Here is a 16296-nt window from a genome sequence, read left to right as displayed (position 1 = left end):
ACTGTGAAACTGAAAGAGTTTCGAGTTGCTCTCCATATACAATTCCTCCGCTTGGCGTACCTAGAAAAAAATTAAAGGAAATTAATTTATGAAATTAATTGTAATATAATTAATATTTAAAATAAATTGTGAAAACACTTACTTCGTCGTAGTAATTAGCGCCGCTTTCATGTCTACTTGTGGCTGCTAACAATGCTTGATGCCATTTATTCAAACTTGGTTGAAGATGTTTCTTCCATCTTGAAGAACAACTCTTGTGGTTTCGAATATTCACTGGAGTGGTGCCTTCATAGAATTCTAAGTAATTTTTGGACACACGAGTCCAAACACCGTCACTTGTTTGACAATTCCCCCTCACACTATCTTCCGACACCCATCTATAAGCCTTGCAAAGAGCTTCATCTTCTTTTTGGGTCCAAGCCCTACCTTTCATTGCAGAAGAGGCCATTTCAAAATTATTAAAAGAATTGAAGGATAGATTTTTGAAAGAGGAAGGAAAATATGAGAATTGAAATGGTAGGAATGGTGAAAATTTTGTGAGGAATGGTTTAGGTATTTATAGGAAAAAAAAATAGATTTTTAAAAAAAAAAAAAAAAAAAAGGCCCAAAAAACCCTTTAAAAAAAAAAAAAAAATTTGAATCCAACGTTAACTGGGCTAGCTGGCGCCAGCTAGCTGTTGGTTTCAAAATTATTTTTAAAAATTCCTGTCGGTTATAACCGATAGGAATACGTTTATATTAAATAATATAAATGAAATCTTGTCGGTTATAACCGACAATAATACATTTGTATTAAATAATATAAACGTATTCATGTCGGTTATAACCGACATGATTCCCAGTATTTCTGACTAGCCCCAGGCTGGCTGCTTGCAGCCAGCCCTCTCCAATTCCATGGGGCACTCTGAGATTCCACAGCCCTCTGGCTTAACCCTCGGTTGGAGACGGTTTTCAGGTTATTTTCGACCCTCTGGCCCTCTGGACCCTTCGGTTGGAGATGGCCTAATATCGAGGCCTTTTGTGATAATTACCAAGTTGGGGACAATATCGGTGTTGTTGAAAGTGGGTCATATGACCCATCTCTCTGACCATTCTACATGGTATTAGGTGGGTCCCCTTGGCCCCACAGGAGCAGGCCTATATTGTATTGCCATGTGATGGGTGGGTCCCTTGGCCTCGCACTCCCACATCAACCGTATCAATGAGAAAAGAAGAGTTTAAATATCCTAATCCCATTCCAAATAATACCGAGGCCTTTTGTGATAATTACCAAGTTGGAGACATTATCGGTATTGTTGGAAGTGGGCCGTATGACCCATCTCTCTGACCATTCTACATGGTATCAGAGCCAGGAAGCGGGCCCATACTATATTACCACGTGATGGGTGGGTCCCTTGGCCCCATGTGTAGGGTGAGTCCCCTTGGCTCTACGTGATTGTCAATGTGTGGATCTCCCACATGAACGTGTTGAAATGTCCTACATCAACCGTATCAATGAGAAAAGAAAAAGTTTAAATACCCTAATCTCATTCCAAATAATACTGAGGCATTTTGTGATAATATCGGTGTTGTTAGAAGTGGGCCGTATGACTTGTCTCTCTAATAATTCTACACAAATCGTGGGGACATGGTGGTGAAGAAAATGATTGAAGCCCTCTGCTGGTTCTTGAGAATCAGACCTTTCAAGTAACAATTCTGGGGAATGTTCTAAGTACAGCACTATCTACTTTGAATCGCAAAGCAATACACGATGCAGAACTTTAGCGACTTTGACTGATGATTATTTTTTTTCACAAAGCTATGTTACAAGTTTCGCAGTTCTAGAAAAAACTATGTTACAAGTTTACAATGTTTATTCTATGGTATTGAAAATAAAAATAGTGAGCCAACAGTTCGAAAAGTAGAAAGGAACTCCTAGCTACACGGTAACGTGTTACAGGATCAGAGAGTCGGCCAATCCTGTGTTTTCTATGCGGTGGTTTTGCATCTGCAAATGCGCTTCCCTTTGTACATAATGGTTAAAACTGCACTCTTTTATATGCAAACTTGAATGCAATCCTGTTATACGTGGAAAATATTTTCGGTTATCTAATTTTGTTGCCAATGGTGTCAATGTCTAGACTTGAGCTTGCACGGCAGATGCATTTGAAGGATATGCATGGCTTTCTTCATTAATATCGCTGTCTCTTCTTGAGAACCTCCTGTTTGGACTTCCCCATTGTTTCATTACATCCAATATGAACTTCCAGTTGGTTTTGTGTTCAAGCATTGATTTACAAATGCGAAAACTGTAAACCACAAGAGCAATTGTCGATGTTCCTCCTGTGAGTATGAATACTACCCAAAAGCTTTTGGGGCTTAGACTATGATTATCAACAGCACCATCTGTTTCTGCATCAACGCACTTTAGAGACGCCAGCATGCTGTTCTCTAAAATCCGAAGTTCACCACTTTCGGTTACCTTTAGCATTGCTTCTGTTACACTAGGAAGCAACAGAGACCCTTTTGGAAATACCTGTACCATAAAAGCTTAGTTTATATATAGTTTAACTTAAGCAGAAGATTAACTTGGTGAGAAGCTAGAGAATTACAAATCCAAATCCTCCAACTTTGTAAGTCGGTCCAACTGCCATAAAGGCTTTGCAGTATTTTCCAAGGAATATTTTTGCCAAAGGGGCATCAAGAAAGGCAGCAGCAATTACTTTACTTCTGAGGGCTAAGGCATATTCTTCTGAGGAGTTACACTGCATAATATTGTTGGGGTGGAAGCCCAAGACTTCCCTTAAATAGGCTGAAACAAAGGATCCCCTACCATGACCAACCATGGCGTTGGTTCGCAGCAGCGCATCCACATCTGTTACAGTAGGTTCAAGCCGCTGGACGGTGAGCATGCTGGCAAAGTTAGCCGTGTATGTCTGCGTGATGATTAGCGCCATAAATAGCCAGACCACCGTTGTCATCCTAGACAAATTGCTATGCAGCTTATCTCCTTTGCCCAGTCAAAACAAATAGAAGTTGTATTTAGACAAGTTTTATAAAAAATAGAGAAGAGGAAAATGAAATTGAACATCAATGTGGGTTACGAAATTACCGTGTAAGGAGAAGAGAGTGGTGAAGGATAGCCAAATCAAGCTTCCTATTTGATTTAGCACAGAACCTTTGAGTTCAGGACAATAGTTTCGCTCTATCAGCCACACGACAAAGCCATTGTAGACATTGATCGCTCCTATCAGTGCCCACATTGCTTTTGTGAAAGGTCTCACAAATAACCATGCTTTGCTACATGTTATGGACCTGACTGGAACTATCATTATCAATCCTGATTCGGTGTAGGGATGTGTGAATTCTGCGTGCTTATATCTGTGGGACACTATTGACACATCACCAACTACAGCATCAAATTTCTGCAAGTCAAATTTGATTGATCTTTAATTATTCCATGAAATATAAAATAATGGCATATGCAATTTGGACTAATTAATCAACTGAAGAGACTATAAAGTAAATATCTTACATGCAAATGGACTTGCTCCACTAAAGAATCGTATGTTCCTTCGAAAGGAAAGAACTCGTAGGGCAAAGGGTAAGGCAGCTCCTTTAGGGTTGCTTTGAAGAGATCTATTGCAAGTCCACTGAAAGATAAGTTATGTCCCAATGGATCTTTCTTCACATTTACGTACTGTTTAAATGTTGATCCTGTCGGCACGCCAATTCTCAGCACGTTTGCGTTTGTTGTTGGTTCAGTCCACCCTTTTGGAGTCAACCAAGGCCCCCCTGGCCAAAACACTTGCCCCAAATATTTCATAGAAGATCTGTTAGTAGCACGTTCACCTAGAGTCAGTGAGAATCCTAATCCATCTGACCAGTATCCAACTTCTCTGTAACTCTTTCCATTCACATTGATGATTTGAAATACATGTTGTGGAGCTAATTTTTGGTCACTGAACTTAATTCTTCCATTTAAGCCACGAAAATCGCTTTGCAAAAGTTTTGCTGACAAGTTCCTCCCTTTCCTGCTTTCTGTCACAGCTAAAGCCACTGCCCTTGCAGCATCATAAGCCTGTGCTGCAAAGATTCCAGGTTCATTGTTACCCTCTTCAGGGTGTTCCGAGCTAAACCTTTTACGAAACTTATGATCAAAGTCCTTAGATTGTTTCCCGCTTTCGGGGAGGTAGCTCTTGAGTCCGATGATCCCTTGCATTGTTGAGATGGTGGAGGCAGTAAAGGAGTGGACAAGGCTTGTAATAGGATCAGTGGTGATCCATACATAATCCTTTTCCATCATCTCCATTTCTTTTGCCTTCCGGAATAGTTGCACTGCCAATGGCGCAGACAAATGTACAACAAAGACTCTACACTGGTCTCTTCGGATTTTCTCAAGCTCTTCAATTAATGAAGAAGAAGCAAAAGGAGGGAGAGCTACAAGGTGCCTAATTTCTGCACCAACTTGTCTCAAGGCATCAGAGAGATGAGGTAAGACTTCATTGGCTGAAGAATCTCTATCTTGGTAAATTACAGTGACTTGATGCCATTCCCAAGACTGAACTATAGCGGCAATTGCTTCCATTTGTTTCAACCGGTTACGAGAAGCTTGAACCAGAAAGGGCCACACCTCAGTTGCCCACATTGGATTAGCCTCAGCAAGGGAAACAATTGCGGTATGAGTCTCACTGCCAACCTTAGCTACTAATGATGTCTCTTCCCATGTATGAGGTCCTATAATAGCTTGCACTTTTTGCTCATCTATAAGAAATTTAGCTGCAGATTGATAAATGTTATGGCATTAGAAGTGTTGTATTACGAATTGAAGAATTGTCGCACATCAAGTTTAGATAGTTAAGCTATATATTATGTACATGTACAATGTGAAGAATTTTTAGGGTTTATGGTAATTGACTAATTGGTAATAGTTTAAGTGATCCAACTTCTGATATGCCTTTGTAACTTTTCGATATGGGAAAACTCTTGACAATGTGAAGAATTGTCGCACATTAGGTTTAGATAATTAAGTTATATATGCACACGTACAATGAAAGGATGTGAAGAATTGTTTAGGGTTTATGGTTTATGGATTAGGCCACAATTCAACCAATCTTCAACTTTTTGAGAAAACTTACCCTTTTTTTTTTGCGTAATTTTTAAACCATTTGGTTTAAACTTTAAGCTTACATTAACCATATAAAGCTTAATAAGGAAGTATACATATATAGCAAAGGCTTGCAAATTAAGTGGTTAACGACCTCTATATCCAATGTTTTAGGTTCTATTTCCCCTCCCAATATCACCTTTACAAATAAAGAAAGAAAATAAGCAAGGGTAAAAAGCTAAGGATCTATTTAGTACTCTACTTGAATCCAACTTTTTAAACTCAAAAACAATTTTTCAAGTTTTAGGTCTTAAAAATTTGTTTGGTGGACTATTTTAAAAAACTAAATTCAAGACTAACTCAAAAATATAGTCTATTCTCTAAAAACATAAAAAGTGAGTTTTTAGAATTTTTAAACTTAACTCACTCCTTTTCTCTCCCTCCTCTCCTCTCACTCCAAATCCATCACTGTCTCTCCTCTTTTTTATTTTATTTTATTTTTATCTTTTTCGTCTCTCCTTCAATCCGCTCTCTTTATTCTCTTGGTTCTTTCTCTCACTCCTCTTCCTCTCTATCTCGTCCGATCCACTCTCTTCTTTCTCTTTCCTTCAATCATCTCTTACTTTCTTTCCTCCTCTTTCCTCTTTCTCCCTCTCCTGTGACCCCTTTTTTTTAGATCTCTTTGTCTAGTTGAAGTTGTAAGATTTAAAATTTTTAAATTGCAAACCAATCAACTTTTTGAGTATTAAAGAAAATTATTTTCAAGAAATGTTTTGAGAAATTATGAAAATTTTCAAATAGGATACCAAACAGGCCCTAATTACCTGCAAGTGCTGCCTGCAAGGGCTCCCTCTGAGAGTTTCTTACGTGCAGAACCAATCTCTGATTCCCAGTGGAATCAAAATGATCATCCAATGCCATTTGAATTGCCACTCTCTCTTCTTTTCCAATCCGAGAACTGTTGTCGATAATAGCACCTAGTCCCATTCCGGGTTCGTTCTCTATTGTATTGGCATTTCCAAATGTTGTAATTCCTTCCCTAACTGAAGCTGTGATCAGGAAATAAAAAAGAAGAGCAAACTTAGACATTTTTTTTTAAGAATGGCTTTTAGAGCTCTCTTCCTATTTATATTGACAAGACTGCTGCGGTATATACTTTTTACTCAGTCAACATTAATAAATTCCCTCCTTTTTTCTTGGGTCATATAGTCAACATTAGGAATCAATCAATACTTTGGTCTTTTTTCCTTGCATGCATGCACATATACAGTATTTCTGCAGTATGGTGCGTGGAATTAATTCAACTCCATCTTGGCTAAAATTATACCTAGAACGCGGCTTAAAATTTAAATTTTTTTTCTTTTTAATATCTTTGTTAAACTTCCAATATCTGATATATATCACTCCCTAATGAAGGTTAACTTGACAGAACTATAGGCTAAATCAGTAGAGTACTTCAACAAGACGACATATGTGTATATATAGACACACACGTGGCGTGAATTAATGTTTTCATGTCGTCTTGCAGCAAAATTTGAATTCTTAACATTGATCAGGTCTATTTTTTGTCCGAATGTGTCTTTTAGGTATCGTGTCAACTCTTGTAAATCTATATTTGCTGTAGTTTCCATGCATGTACAAGTACAACCTCAAAGAAACTTACTAGCAAATATAATTGATGCTCTAATATTCTCTAATATGATATAATTGGAATTGGTAAAGTGAAAATGACCATTTGAATTTCCTAGTAATAACCCCTTGTAGGTTTCAATATTTATGCAATTGTCCAAATTAAAGACTAAAAATGTTATACTTTGAATTTTCATCATTTGGAGCCCAAGTATAAGGTCATCAAATTCTACACATAGAGATACAAGGTGAACTAATCCAACAATAGTTTACTCATTTATTTCTTGCTGTTACCTTTTAGTTTTACTGATTTTCATGTAGGTAGGTTGGATTGCTATGTAACAATCCGTCCCTAATTTTATTGTTACTTTCTTAAAGTTGTGAAATTACGAAAATGCTCTTGGAATAGCTAAGTGGCAATTGTACGTGGATGTTTGAGCTCATTTCATACTTTGTCTCCTTTCTTGCCATATCTTGTAGTACTAATCACTACGTGTACATCCCGGTCCTGAGCGCAAATGGGATGTAAAACGGACCACCGTTTTCATCCCGACTCTCTGATCACCACCATATTCGCTGTTTTGTGAGATTCATGGTGGAGAAGCTTGAACACGAGAGCTTAGAAACGGACAAGCATTTTCGACGAGATTCTCATTGTTACCGGTGAAGGTAAGTCTTCTAACCACCACAAATCGTTCTAGCTTGTTCAGTAGATAAAGATTCATGTATGGTTTGTGTTGATTGGCTTCCTTTCGAAGAAAATTTAAGAAAAATGGTTTTTCTGCAATTCCAACAAGTTGCAGAGCAACGACGAGTCTTTTTTGGACCAAATCTCATTGGGTTGCACGAGATTGAGGTCATCAACCCACTCTTCATCACTCCTATGATCAGGTTCGAGCATTTCGTGCTCGTATCTACACAAATTCGAAGAGGTCCACCACCTTATTTTTGTTGGAAATTCAAATCAAAACAAGTTGCTATTGTTGAAAATCAATGTCAAAGTTAGGCATGGAAAGTTAGGCAATGTTAGGTATGGTTGAATAAAAATTATTAGGTGCAATTAATGTGTTTTGTGTGGTAATAAATAATCTTAGTTTAATCATTTGGTTTGCTATAAATACCCAAGTTCTCAAGCATTGTAAATCATCCCATCCTAATCCCACTTCCAATTGTGAAGAAGCTTGTAAGCTTTCTTATTCCAACAATTTGTAAACCTTTTTCATATATCAAAGTCCAAGTGTTTTGCCAAAGCTTGTTGCTTCCCTCCTTTCTCTATTTCTTTCTTTGTCCAATTTTATTTAAGAGAGTGCAAAGTGAAAGAGGTGTGATAGAGTTTGTAAACTTATCACCCACATATTTTGGTATTGAGTTAGTAAACTGTCAAATACCAACAATTGGTATCAGAGCCAGAATACCATTCTGGCAGGTGCAGCAGTTATGGCGTCCAACTTAGTGCAACTCCAAGTTCCCACATTGAAGAAAGAAAATTATGAAAGATGGTGCATCCAATTCAGAGCATTGTTTGGATCACAGGAGCTATGGGAAGTTGTCAGTAGTGGGTATGTTGTACCCACTGCCGAGCAAGAAGCCGTATATACTGCGGATCAAAGGAACACTCTCAAGGACTTACGAAAGAAGGACCAAAAGGCGCTGTATCTTCTATACCAGGGTTTGGAAGATTCAACGTTCGAGAAGGTTGCAGAAGCAACAACGAGCAAGCAAGTATGGGATACACTCAGTACAATCTACAAAGGAGTAGATCGAGTCAAGAAAGTGAGGTTACAATCACTTCGAGCAGATTTTGAAACTGCTCATATGAATGAAGGGGAGAGCATCTCCGACTATCACTCAAGGCTCATTGTGATAGTAAATCAGATGAGGAGAAATGGCGAGAGACTCGATGAAGTACGAGTTGTGGAGAAGATACTCCGGTCACTCACATCTAAGTTTGAGCATGTGGTGACTGCCATTGAGGAATCCAAGGATTTGGAGGTGATGAGCGCAGAAGAGCTACTAGGATCCCTCCTAGTTCACGAGCAACGCATTCAGAAGAATGCAAGCCCCACAACGCTAGAGCAAGCTTTGGAGTCAAAGTTGAATATTGACAAACCAAATAAAGGTCGTGGGCAGTGGAACTCACGTCGTGGGAGCTCATCCAACCGTAGCCGAGGACGAGCCCGAGGAAGAGGTCGAGGCTATGCACAAAATCAAGGTCAGTCTCAGGAGTGGAGATCTACTCGAGGAAAGGCGCATATCCAGTGTCACAACTGTAAGCAATATGGACATTATGCCAATGAATGTTCACATAAAAATGGTGAGCATGTCAACATGGCAGAATCAAGTGGAAATACTGATGAAGAACTTACAGTCTTACTAGCACACCATGATTCCAGAAGCCAACAAGATGTTTGGTATTTGGACTCTGGTGCAAGCAATCACATGTGTGGAAAGAAGGAGTTTTTTGCCGAACTCAAAGAAGGGGCCTATGGATCTGTAAGTCTTGGTGACTCCTCAAAGTTGCCAGTTGAAGGCAAAGGGAAGATCAAGATCATCCAGAAGGATGGAAGAGAAGAATACATCTCCGATACCTACTACATACCAGGTATGAAGAGCAACATTCTGAGCATTGGTCAACTGCTCCAGAAAGGGTACATTATACATATGGAGAACATGCTTCTCACTCTCAGGAATGCAAGGAGAAAGCTTATTGCACGTGTTCGAATGTCAAAGAACCGGATGTTTCCGTTGAATTTGAACACAAAGATTGGAAGCTGCAACATCGGTGTAATGGAAGATGAGTCATGGAAATGGCATCTTCGATTTGGCCATCTTAATTTCAATGGCCTAAAGTTGCTGTCAAGTGGAGGAATGGTTCGTGGTCTACCCCAGATTGAAGCCACACGCCAAGTATGTGAAGGTTGTGTGCTTGGCAAGCAAGCACGACGATCGTTCCCTGTTGGTGATACATGGAGAGCAAAGGCACCACTGCAGTTGGTGCACACAGATATATGTGGTCCATTGGATCCCATGTCTTATGGAGGTAATAGGTATTTTATTACCTTCATTGATGATTTCAGTAGAAAGACTTGGGTCTATTTTCTCAAGGAGAAGTCAGCTGCCCTAAAAATTTTCAAGGAGTTCAAGGCACTCACAGAGGCAGAAAGTAACCACAAGCTTGTGGCTGTGAGATCAGATAGAGGTGGAGAGTACACCTCCAATGCTTTCCAAGCATACTGCAAGGAGCAAGGAATTAGGCATCAACTTACTGCTGCCTATACCCCACAGCAAAATGGGATAGCCGAAAGAAAGAATCGAACCATCCTTGACATGACAAGGTCCATGCTTAAGGAGAAGAATTTGCCAAAAGAGTTATGGGCAGAAGCTGTAGCTTGTTCGATTTATTTGTTGAATCGATGTCCAACAAAGAGTGTCAAGAGGATGACACCACAAGAGGCTTGGAGTGGATACAAGCCGAATGTTACACACCTAAGAATTTTTGGGTGTGTTGCATATGCTCAAGTTCCAGAAGCCAAGAGGAGGAAACTTGATGATAGATGTGAGAAGTGTGTGTTTGTGGGTTATAGTGAAGAGTCCAAGGCATACAAGCTCTACAACCCACTAACTGGCAAACTAGTGGTTAGTAGAGATGTCATCTTCAGTGAGGAAGAGACATGGACGTGGAACAACAAAGAAGTCAGTAAAGAGAAGATCGTCTCCACTGATTTTGAAGAACCAAAAGTTGTACCACCGATTGAGCAACAGCCGGCTCAAACAATCACAACAACTCCAGTGCACAGAATTGCAAGGAGTGGTCCTACATCTAGTGAGGAAAGCAGCTCCTCAACTCCAGTGAGGTTAATGAATCTCACAGAGATTTATGGACAAGAAGAAGAAGAAGAAACCAACCTTTTCTGCTTGTATGCAGACCACGAGCCTTTCTCATTCAATGAAGCTGTGGAAGAAGATTGTTGGAAGAAAGCCATGGAAGAAGAGATCCATGCCATCGAGAAGAATGACACTTGGGAGCTGACAAAGCTCCCACCAAATCAGAAGGCTATTGGTGTCAAGTGGGTTTACAAGATCAAACGCACTGCAGATGGGAGTGTGGATCGATACAAATCAAGGCTTGTAGCAAAGGGCTACAAACAGAAGTATGGAGTGGACTATGATGAAGTCTATGCTCCAGTTGCGAGACTTGACACGGTAAGATTGCTAATCTCTCTTGCCGCACATCATAAATGGAAAATTTATCAACTAGATGTCAAGTCAGCCTTCCTTAATGGAGTACTTGAGGAAGAAGTGTACGTGGAACAACCGGAAGGCTTCCAAGTACAAGGAGAAGAAGATAAGGTGTATCGTTTGAAGAAGGCTTTGTACGGCCTCAAGCAAGCACCACGAGCTTGGAACTCAAGGATCGACAACTACCTTCACCAAAATGGATTTCAGAAATGTCCATACGAGCATTCAGTTTACATGAAGAATGGTGAAAAATGGGAGTTCTTAATTATTTGTCTCTATGTAGATGATTTATTGTTTACAGGAAACAATGAGACAATGTTCCATGAGTTCAAGCAATCCATGTTCAGTGAATTCGAGATGACTGACAATGGATTAATGTCATACTTTCTTGGCATAGAAGTGAAGCAAGAAAGTGATGGTATCTACATCTCTCAACAAAGGTACATGAGAGACATATTGAAGAAGTTCAATATGGACAAGTGCAACACTGTCAATACCCCAGTCGCAACTGGATTGAAGCTGTCCAAAGGAGGAGAGGGTGAGTTTGTAAACTCAACAGTGTACAAAAGCCTCGTTGGAAGCCTAAGGTACCTTACAATCACAAGACCTGATATAGTTTATGGTGTTGGACTCGTGAGTCGATACATGGAAACACCAAGGGAGTCTCATTGGCTGGCCGCCAAGAGAATTTTGAGGTACATAAGAGGTACTCTAAACTATGGTCTATTTTATAATTTTGGTGAAGATGCAAAATTATTTGGTTATTCAGATAGTGATTGGGGAGGTGACCAAGATGAAAGGAAAAACACAACTGGCTATATGTTTTTTCTAGGATCAACAGCTTTCTCATGGACTTCAAAGAAGCAATCAATTGTTGCTTTGTCATCATGTGAAGCCGAGTATGTTGCTGTAGCCTCAACCGTGTGTGAGGCAATTTGGTTAAGAAATCTGTTGAAGTCAGTGTGTCATCCACAAGTGGAATCGACTGTGATTCACGTAGATAACGTGTCTGCAATCAAACTTGCAAAGAATCCTGTTCAACATGGAAGGAGCAAGCACATTGATACCAGGTTCCATTTTCTAAGGGACCATGTGAAGCAAAAGACAATTGAACTTGTCTACTGTCACACCAATGAACAAGTGGCAGACATCTTCACAAAGCCATTGCCAATTGAAACATTCCGGCTACTGCGTGAAATGCTAGGAATGAAGGCGTTTTGATTTGAGGAGGTGTGTTGGAAATTCAAATCAAAACAAGTTGCTATTGTTGAAAATCAATGTCAAAGTTAGGCATGGAAAGTTAGGCAATGTTAGGTATGGTTGAATAAAAATTATTAGGTGCAATTAATGTGTTTTGTGTGGTAATAAATAATCTTAGTTTAATCATTTGGTTTGCTATAAATACCCAAGTTCTCAAGCATTGTAAATCATCCCATCCCACTTCCAATTGTGAAGAAGCTTGTAAGCTTTCTTATTCCAACAATTTGTAAACCTTTTTCATATATCAAAGTCCAAGTGTTTTGCCAAAGCTTGTTGCTTCCCTCCTTTCTCTATTTCTTTCTTTGTCCAATTTTATTTAAGAGAGTGCAAAGTGAAAGAGGTGTGATAGAGTTTGTAAACTTATCACCCACATATTTTGGTATTGAGTTAGTAAACTGTCAAATACCAACAATTTTCGAGCAGGACTTCTCAGGATTCTACGCCCTCAAATTGGTCTAGGTTGTGAATTTTGGTTGAGTTTTGGAACTATGGTTTCTGGAAAATTTTCGGCCAAAAAACCTAGATTCTGATGAAGTTTCGGCTGACGGACGACGACGAGCGGCGACTCCGGCGATCTGCGTGAGGTAGGAGACGACCAAATATTTGTAACGGTAAATATTCTCTAACGACGTTTGCACATTCCGTTAACTGAAGGTATATTTCTTCCCTGAATATTGTTTTATGCCAACTGCATATTTTGTAACGGTGATTGAATATTCCACGGTCGGTGCGTGCAGCCGCGTGACAGTTACCAGCCGGCGTGTGAACCTTGTTTTAAGTACTTCCAATCCCTGTTTTGAGCAAACAAAAGGAATTTCAGAGTCTTTTTCTTAGTATTTATGACATGTCCCGATCCCGATATTCCCCGAATAACAGGATAGGTACGTGCTGTCCAACAGCTGAGAGTAACAAAAGTCATTTATTGAGTACAAAAGCTAAAACAAGGGATAGATAAGACTTATAAATATAAAAAATAAAGAATATGCATTTAAAGAACGTGTTCAGAGCACACATATAATCTAAAACACTAAAAGAAACAATATAAAATTGAATGAATAAAAGGATGGGTCCTACACCGAGAGGTCTTGAAGATGCCGATGCGGAAGTGCCTTGACGTCGGAATTGTATGTCTCGATTCTAAATTCTGAAAGGGGCGCAAAACAAACATGAGTGGACCAAGTTGATATATATATATATATATATATATATATATAATAAAATAATTATCAACGTACTAACCCCCAGGTTTTATGAAAACACATATATCATGATAAACATAGGTTTTCTGAAACCTAACATGCCGTGCAAAGTCTCAAATCATAACTCATATATACAGTAATCACTAGTGAATGCCCAATATCCCTCCAGACCCCATGCCAGCTCCCCGTTTATGTGTGAACAACCAGAGGAAAATATCCCTTCAGGCCCCATGCCAGTTCCTTGTCCATGTGCTAATAGCCAGAGGAAAACCACTTCAGGCCTTATGCCAACACCATAACCATCGTCCGGGATGGACTGAAATCTATCCCTCGTCCCGAAGCAGAATTGGGATCACTAGGTAAGTACAAAACCATTGAACATGTATATATTGCAAAGCAATTGAGTGATTCAAATATTATATCGTTATCCATCAGATATTCTATAAGAACATGGGTTATAGGAAAAATAATAATAATTCAAGTTAGCCTCGATAAGCATGTTATATCATAAAACGTAGTCATTAAATCATGTGTTTCATGTATGCATTTCTACTATCAAAACATGCATTTTAGAAGGTCCACTCACAGATACTTCGCTGCTGAAGAGCCACGCAAACTAGCGAAGACGGAAACGCCACAAAAATTGCCCCTAAGCACATAAAGGGTCCAATTAATAAAACTATATTAAAACAATTGAATTTGGGAAAACGGACGTCAGAAACGGATTCAGGACGTCGAATTGCCCTAAGAAGGATTTTAGTTAAATTTCGTAAAAGTCAATAGAATATTCCTAAAATATTCCCTGACGGAATATTCCCTAACGGAATATTCCTCATACAGGATTTGGGCCGGTTAGGGTTAAGGGTTTTGGCCTCTAAGGGCTTTTGGGGTTTGATAATTAAAAAGGGTTTGGGTTCTGGGTAAATGGGCTAAGGGGTTTAGGCCTAAAGGGTTTAGGGTTTCTAGGCTAATGGGTTAAGGAATTGGGTTGATAAAAGGGCCCGGGGTAATTAATTGGGTTTGGGTTTAAAAGGGTCACGGGTTGGGCTGGAGGCCCATGGGTTTTGGGCTAGTTTCAAAGGACTTGGGTCGGGTTGACCCGTTTTCAGGCCAATGAATTGGTCGGTTTCTGGGCACCACTTCGAACGCCCATAACTTCTTCGTTACTCAACGAAATCAAGTAAAAAAAACAATGAAAGTTGTAGTAATCGACGAGATAAAGAGATTGATACCCTGCACGCCGGCCAAATCACCATGGTTTGGTCGGAAAACGCCTCGAAAGGGGCGGTGCTCATCGGAAAACTGGGTTTTTGGCCGAAGGTTTGAGGAGTTTTCAAAGCTTTGTAACTTCTTTGTTTCTTAACCAATTGAGTGATTCAAAAACCAAAATGTAGTTAGGAATGTGGAAAATAAATTCAAAGTGGGGAACGAGTGGTGGCTGTAGTTGGCCGGAAAATGGCATGAAAGATGGCCAAACAACCACGGTTTAACGCCAGACAAACTGTAGAGGTCCTCTCGAGGTGTTTCTGCGTCCTACAGCTATCAAAGCTACTCAATTTCATCCCATAATTCTATGTAAATACTAACCAAAGGATTCTAGGGCTCACCTATGTCCGAGGGATGAGGAAATCTCTTCGGAGGAATTTTGTATAGTGGCAGTAACCACGTGGAGGTTGAGATGATCCTCCCTCGATCCTAGCTTCCTGGAACACACAGAGAAAGGAAGGATGAAGGTGATGATTGATGCCCGTGTGTATATATGGGTTCGACGGTGAGGAGACAGCACAGAGAGAGGGAGCACAAGGAAAGAAAGAGAGAAGAGAGAAAAGTGAGGGAGAGAATCAAGAAGGAAGGAGATAGAAGAGAGAAAAAGTAGGGAAGAAGTGCCACGTGGCAGAAAAAGAAGAGAGGAGCCGGGGGACAAAGTTCATGGGTGGGCTCTTTGGGCTCACCAATTAAGAACCAAAAAACCAATTTTAAAAGAAAAAGATGTAGCTCAAGGTGAAATTTCACGAAAATACCCCTTTGTTCCGATAAAATCAGGATGGATTGTTACAATTTACAAGTTTTGAGTAATGTAATGATTAGTATAGTGGTTTCACATTTAGGAGAGACTTATTCTGAAGAGATTAGAGATCAGGCAAAACAAGACGTTTATGACCCGACGACGTATTAGTGAGTATGCTTTGTTTTCAAACTATATTATATAGTTATAGTTTCTATAATGGCTTTTATATCATGTCGTGCTGTTATTTATAAATATAAGTGCTAATGATGATGTTGAGATTTATGAAATTATGATGGCATGATTCTACATATTTGAACTGCTCATCATGCATAAGTGCACCAGTTTTTAAGTACTCGTCCAGGCCAGGACCAATTTCTCGTGTATCTTCACATTAAACCATTATGCTCGCATTGGATCTATTATAGGTAACATGTACTCGTTGCTTTTGCATCTAGGACTCGTATATGATGCGCCTACCGCTATCTTCATGTGTATGTAGTACTTGAACTTATATTATTACACCCAACTTATTCATGTAGCTACTTTCTACATAGATTTGTGTGTATACATTTTTTTATGAGCACATTGTGTTACATTTATTGTGTTATCCATGATTCACCCGTATCCTTAGCATAGCTGCTTTTATACATTTCACTTTGGTTTTTCATACTTATTTGTAGTATGATTTTGAAAACTATACGAGTTTTACACTGAGGGGTCAATATGTTACAAAAGCAAAGGTTTTAACAAGTCTTTATATTTATGCCCACTCACACTTTATGCTTTGCCCCCTTCCAGGACTTAGTAGCTGGATTATGTGGCAAGGGATTGTTGGCGGATTCTAACATCCACTTTTGAAAATGTTGGAAATTTAT

At 39.4% G+C, this 16296-nt stretch overlaps 1 protein-coding gene across 1 annotated transcript; it reads right to left on the bottom strand.

The window, feature by feature from the left end:
* Positions 1 to 1588: 1588 nt before the first annotated feature.
* LOC137714931 (glutamate receptor 2.8-like) lies at positions 1589 to 6164 on the bottom strand. The gene is made up of 5 exons (XM_068454093.2): positions 5911 to 6164; positions 3515 to 4758; positions 3092 to 3404; positions 2592 to 2989; positions 1589 to 2515 (listed from the first exon to the last, which is right to left on the bottom strand). Exons 1-5 carry the CDS (start codon positions 6071 to 6073, stop codon positions 2117 to 2119), a joined length of 2517 nt encoding a protein of 838 aa, XP_068310194.2. The 5' UTR covers positions 6074 to 6164; the 3' UTR covers positions 1589 to 2116.
* Between the last annotated feature and the right edge of the window lie 10132 nt (positions 6165 to 16296).

This window comes from Pyrus communis, chromosome 3 (genome assembly GCF_041283825.1).
Source record: "Pyrus communis isolate YQ-2024b chromosome 3, ASM4128382v1, whole genome shotgun sequence".
NCBI classification, from domain to species: domain Eukaryota; kingdom Viridiplantae; phylum Streptophyta; class Magnoliopsida; order Rosales; family Rosaceae; genus Pyrus; species Pyrus communis.
The sequence above is the reverse complement of the archived record's forward strand: the minus strand, read 5'-3'. Positions and strand labels throughout refer to the sequence as shown.

Bases quoted from the DNA above. Each gene is read 5' to 3' on its own strand.
- LOC137714931 (XM_068454093.2), bottom strand. From the start codon at position 6,073: ATGGGACTAGGTGCTATTATCGACAACAGTTCTCGGATTGGAAAAGAA. The intron at 4,759-5,910 runs GTAATTAGGGCC...ATCAATCTGCAG, and splicing joins CTTGCAGGCAGCACTTGCAG to CTAAATTTCTTATAGATGAG. The intron at 3,405-3,514 runs GTAAGATATTTA...TTTGACTTGCAG, and splicing joins TGGAGCAAGTCCATTTGCAT to AAATTTGATGCTGTAGTTGG.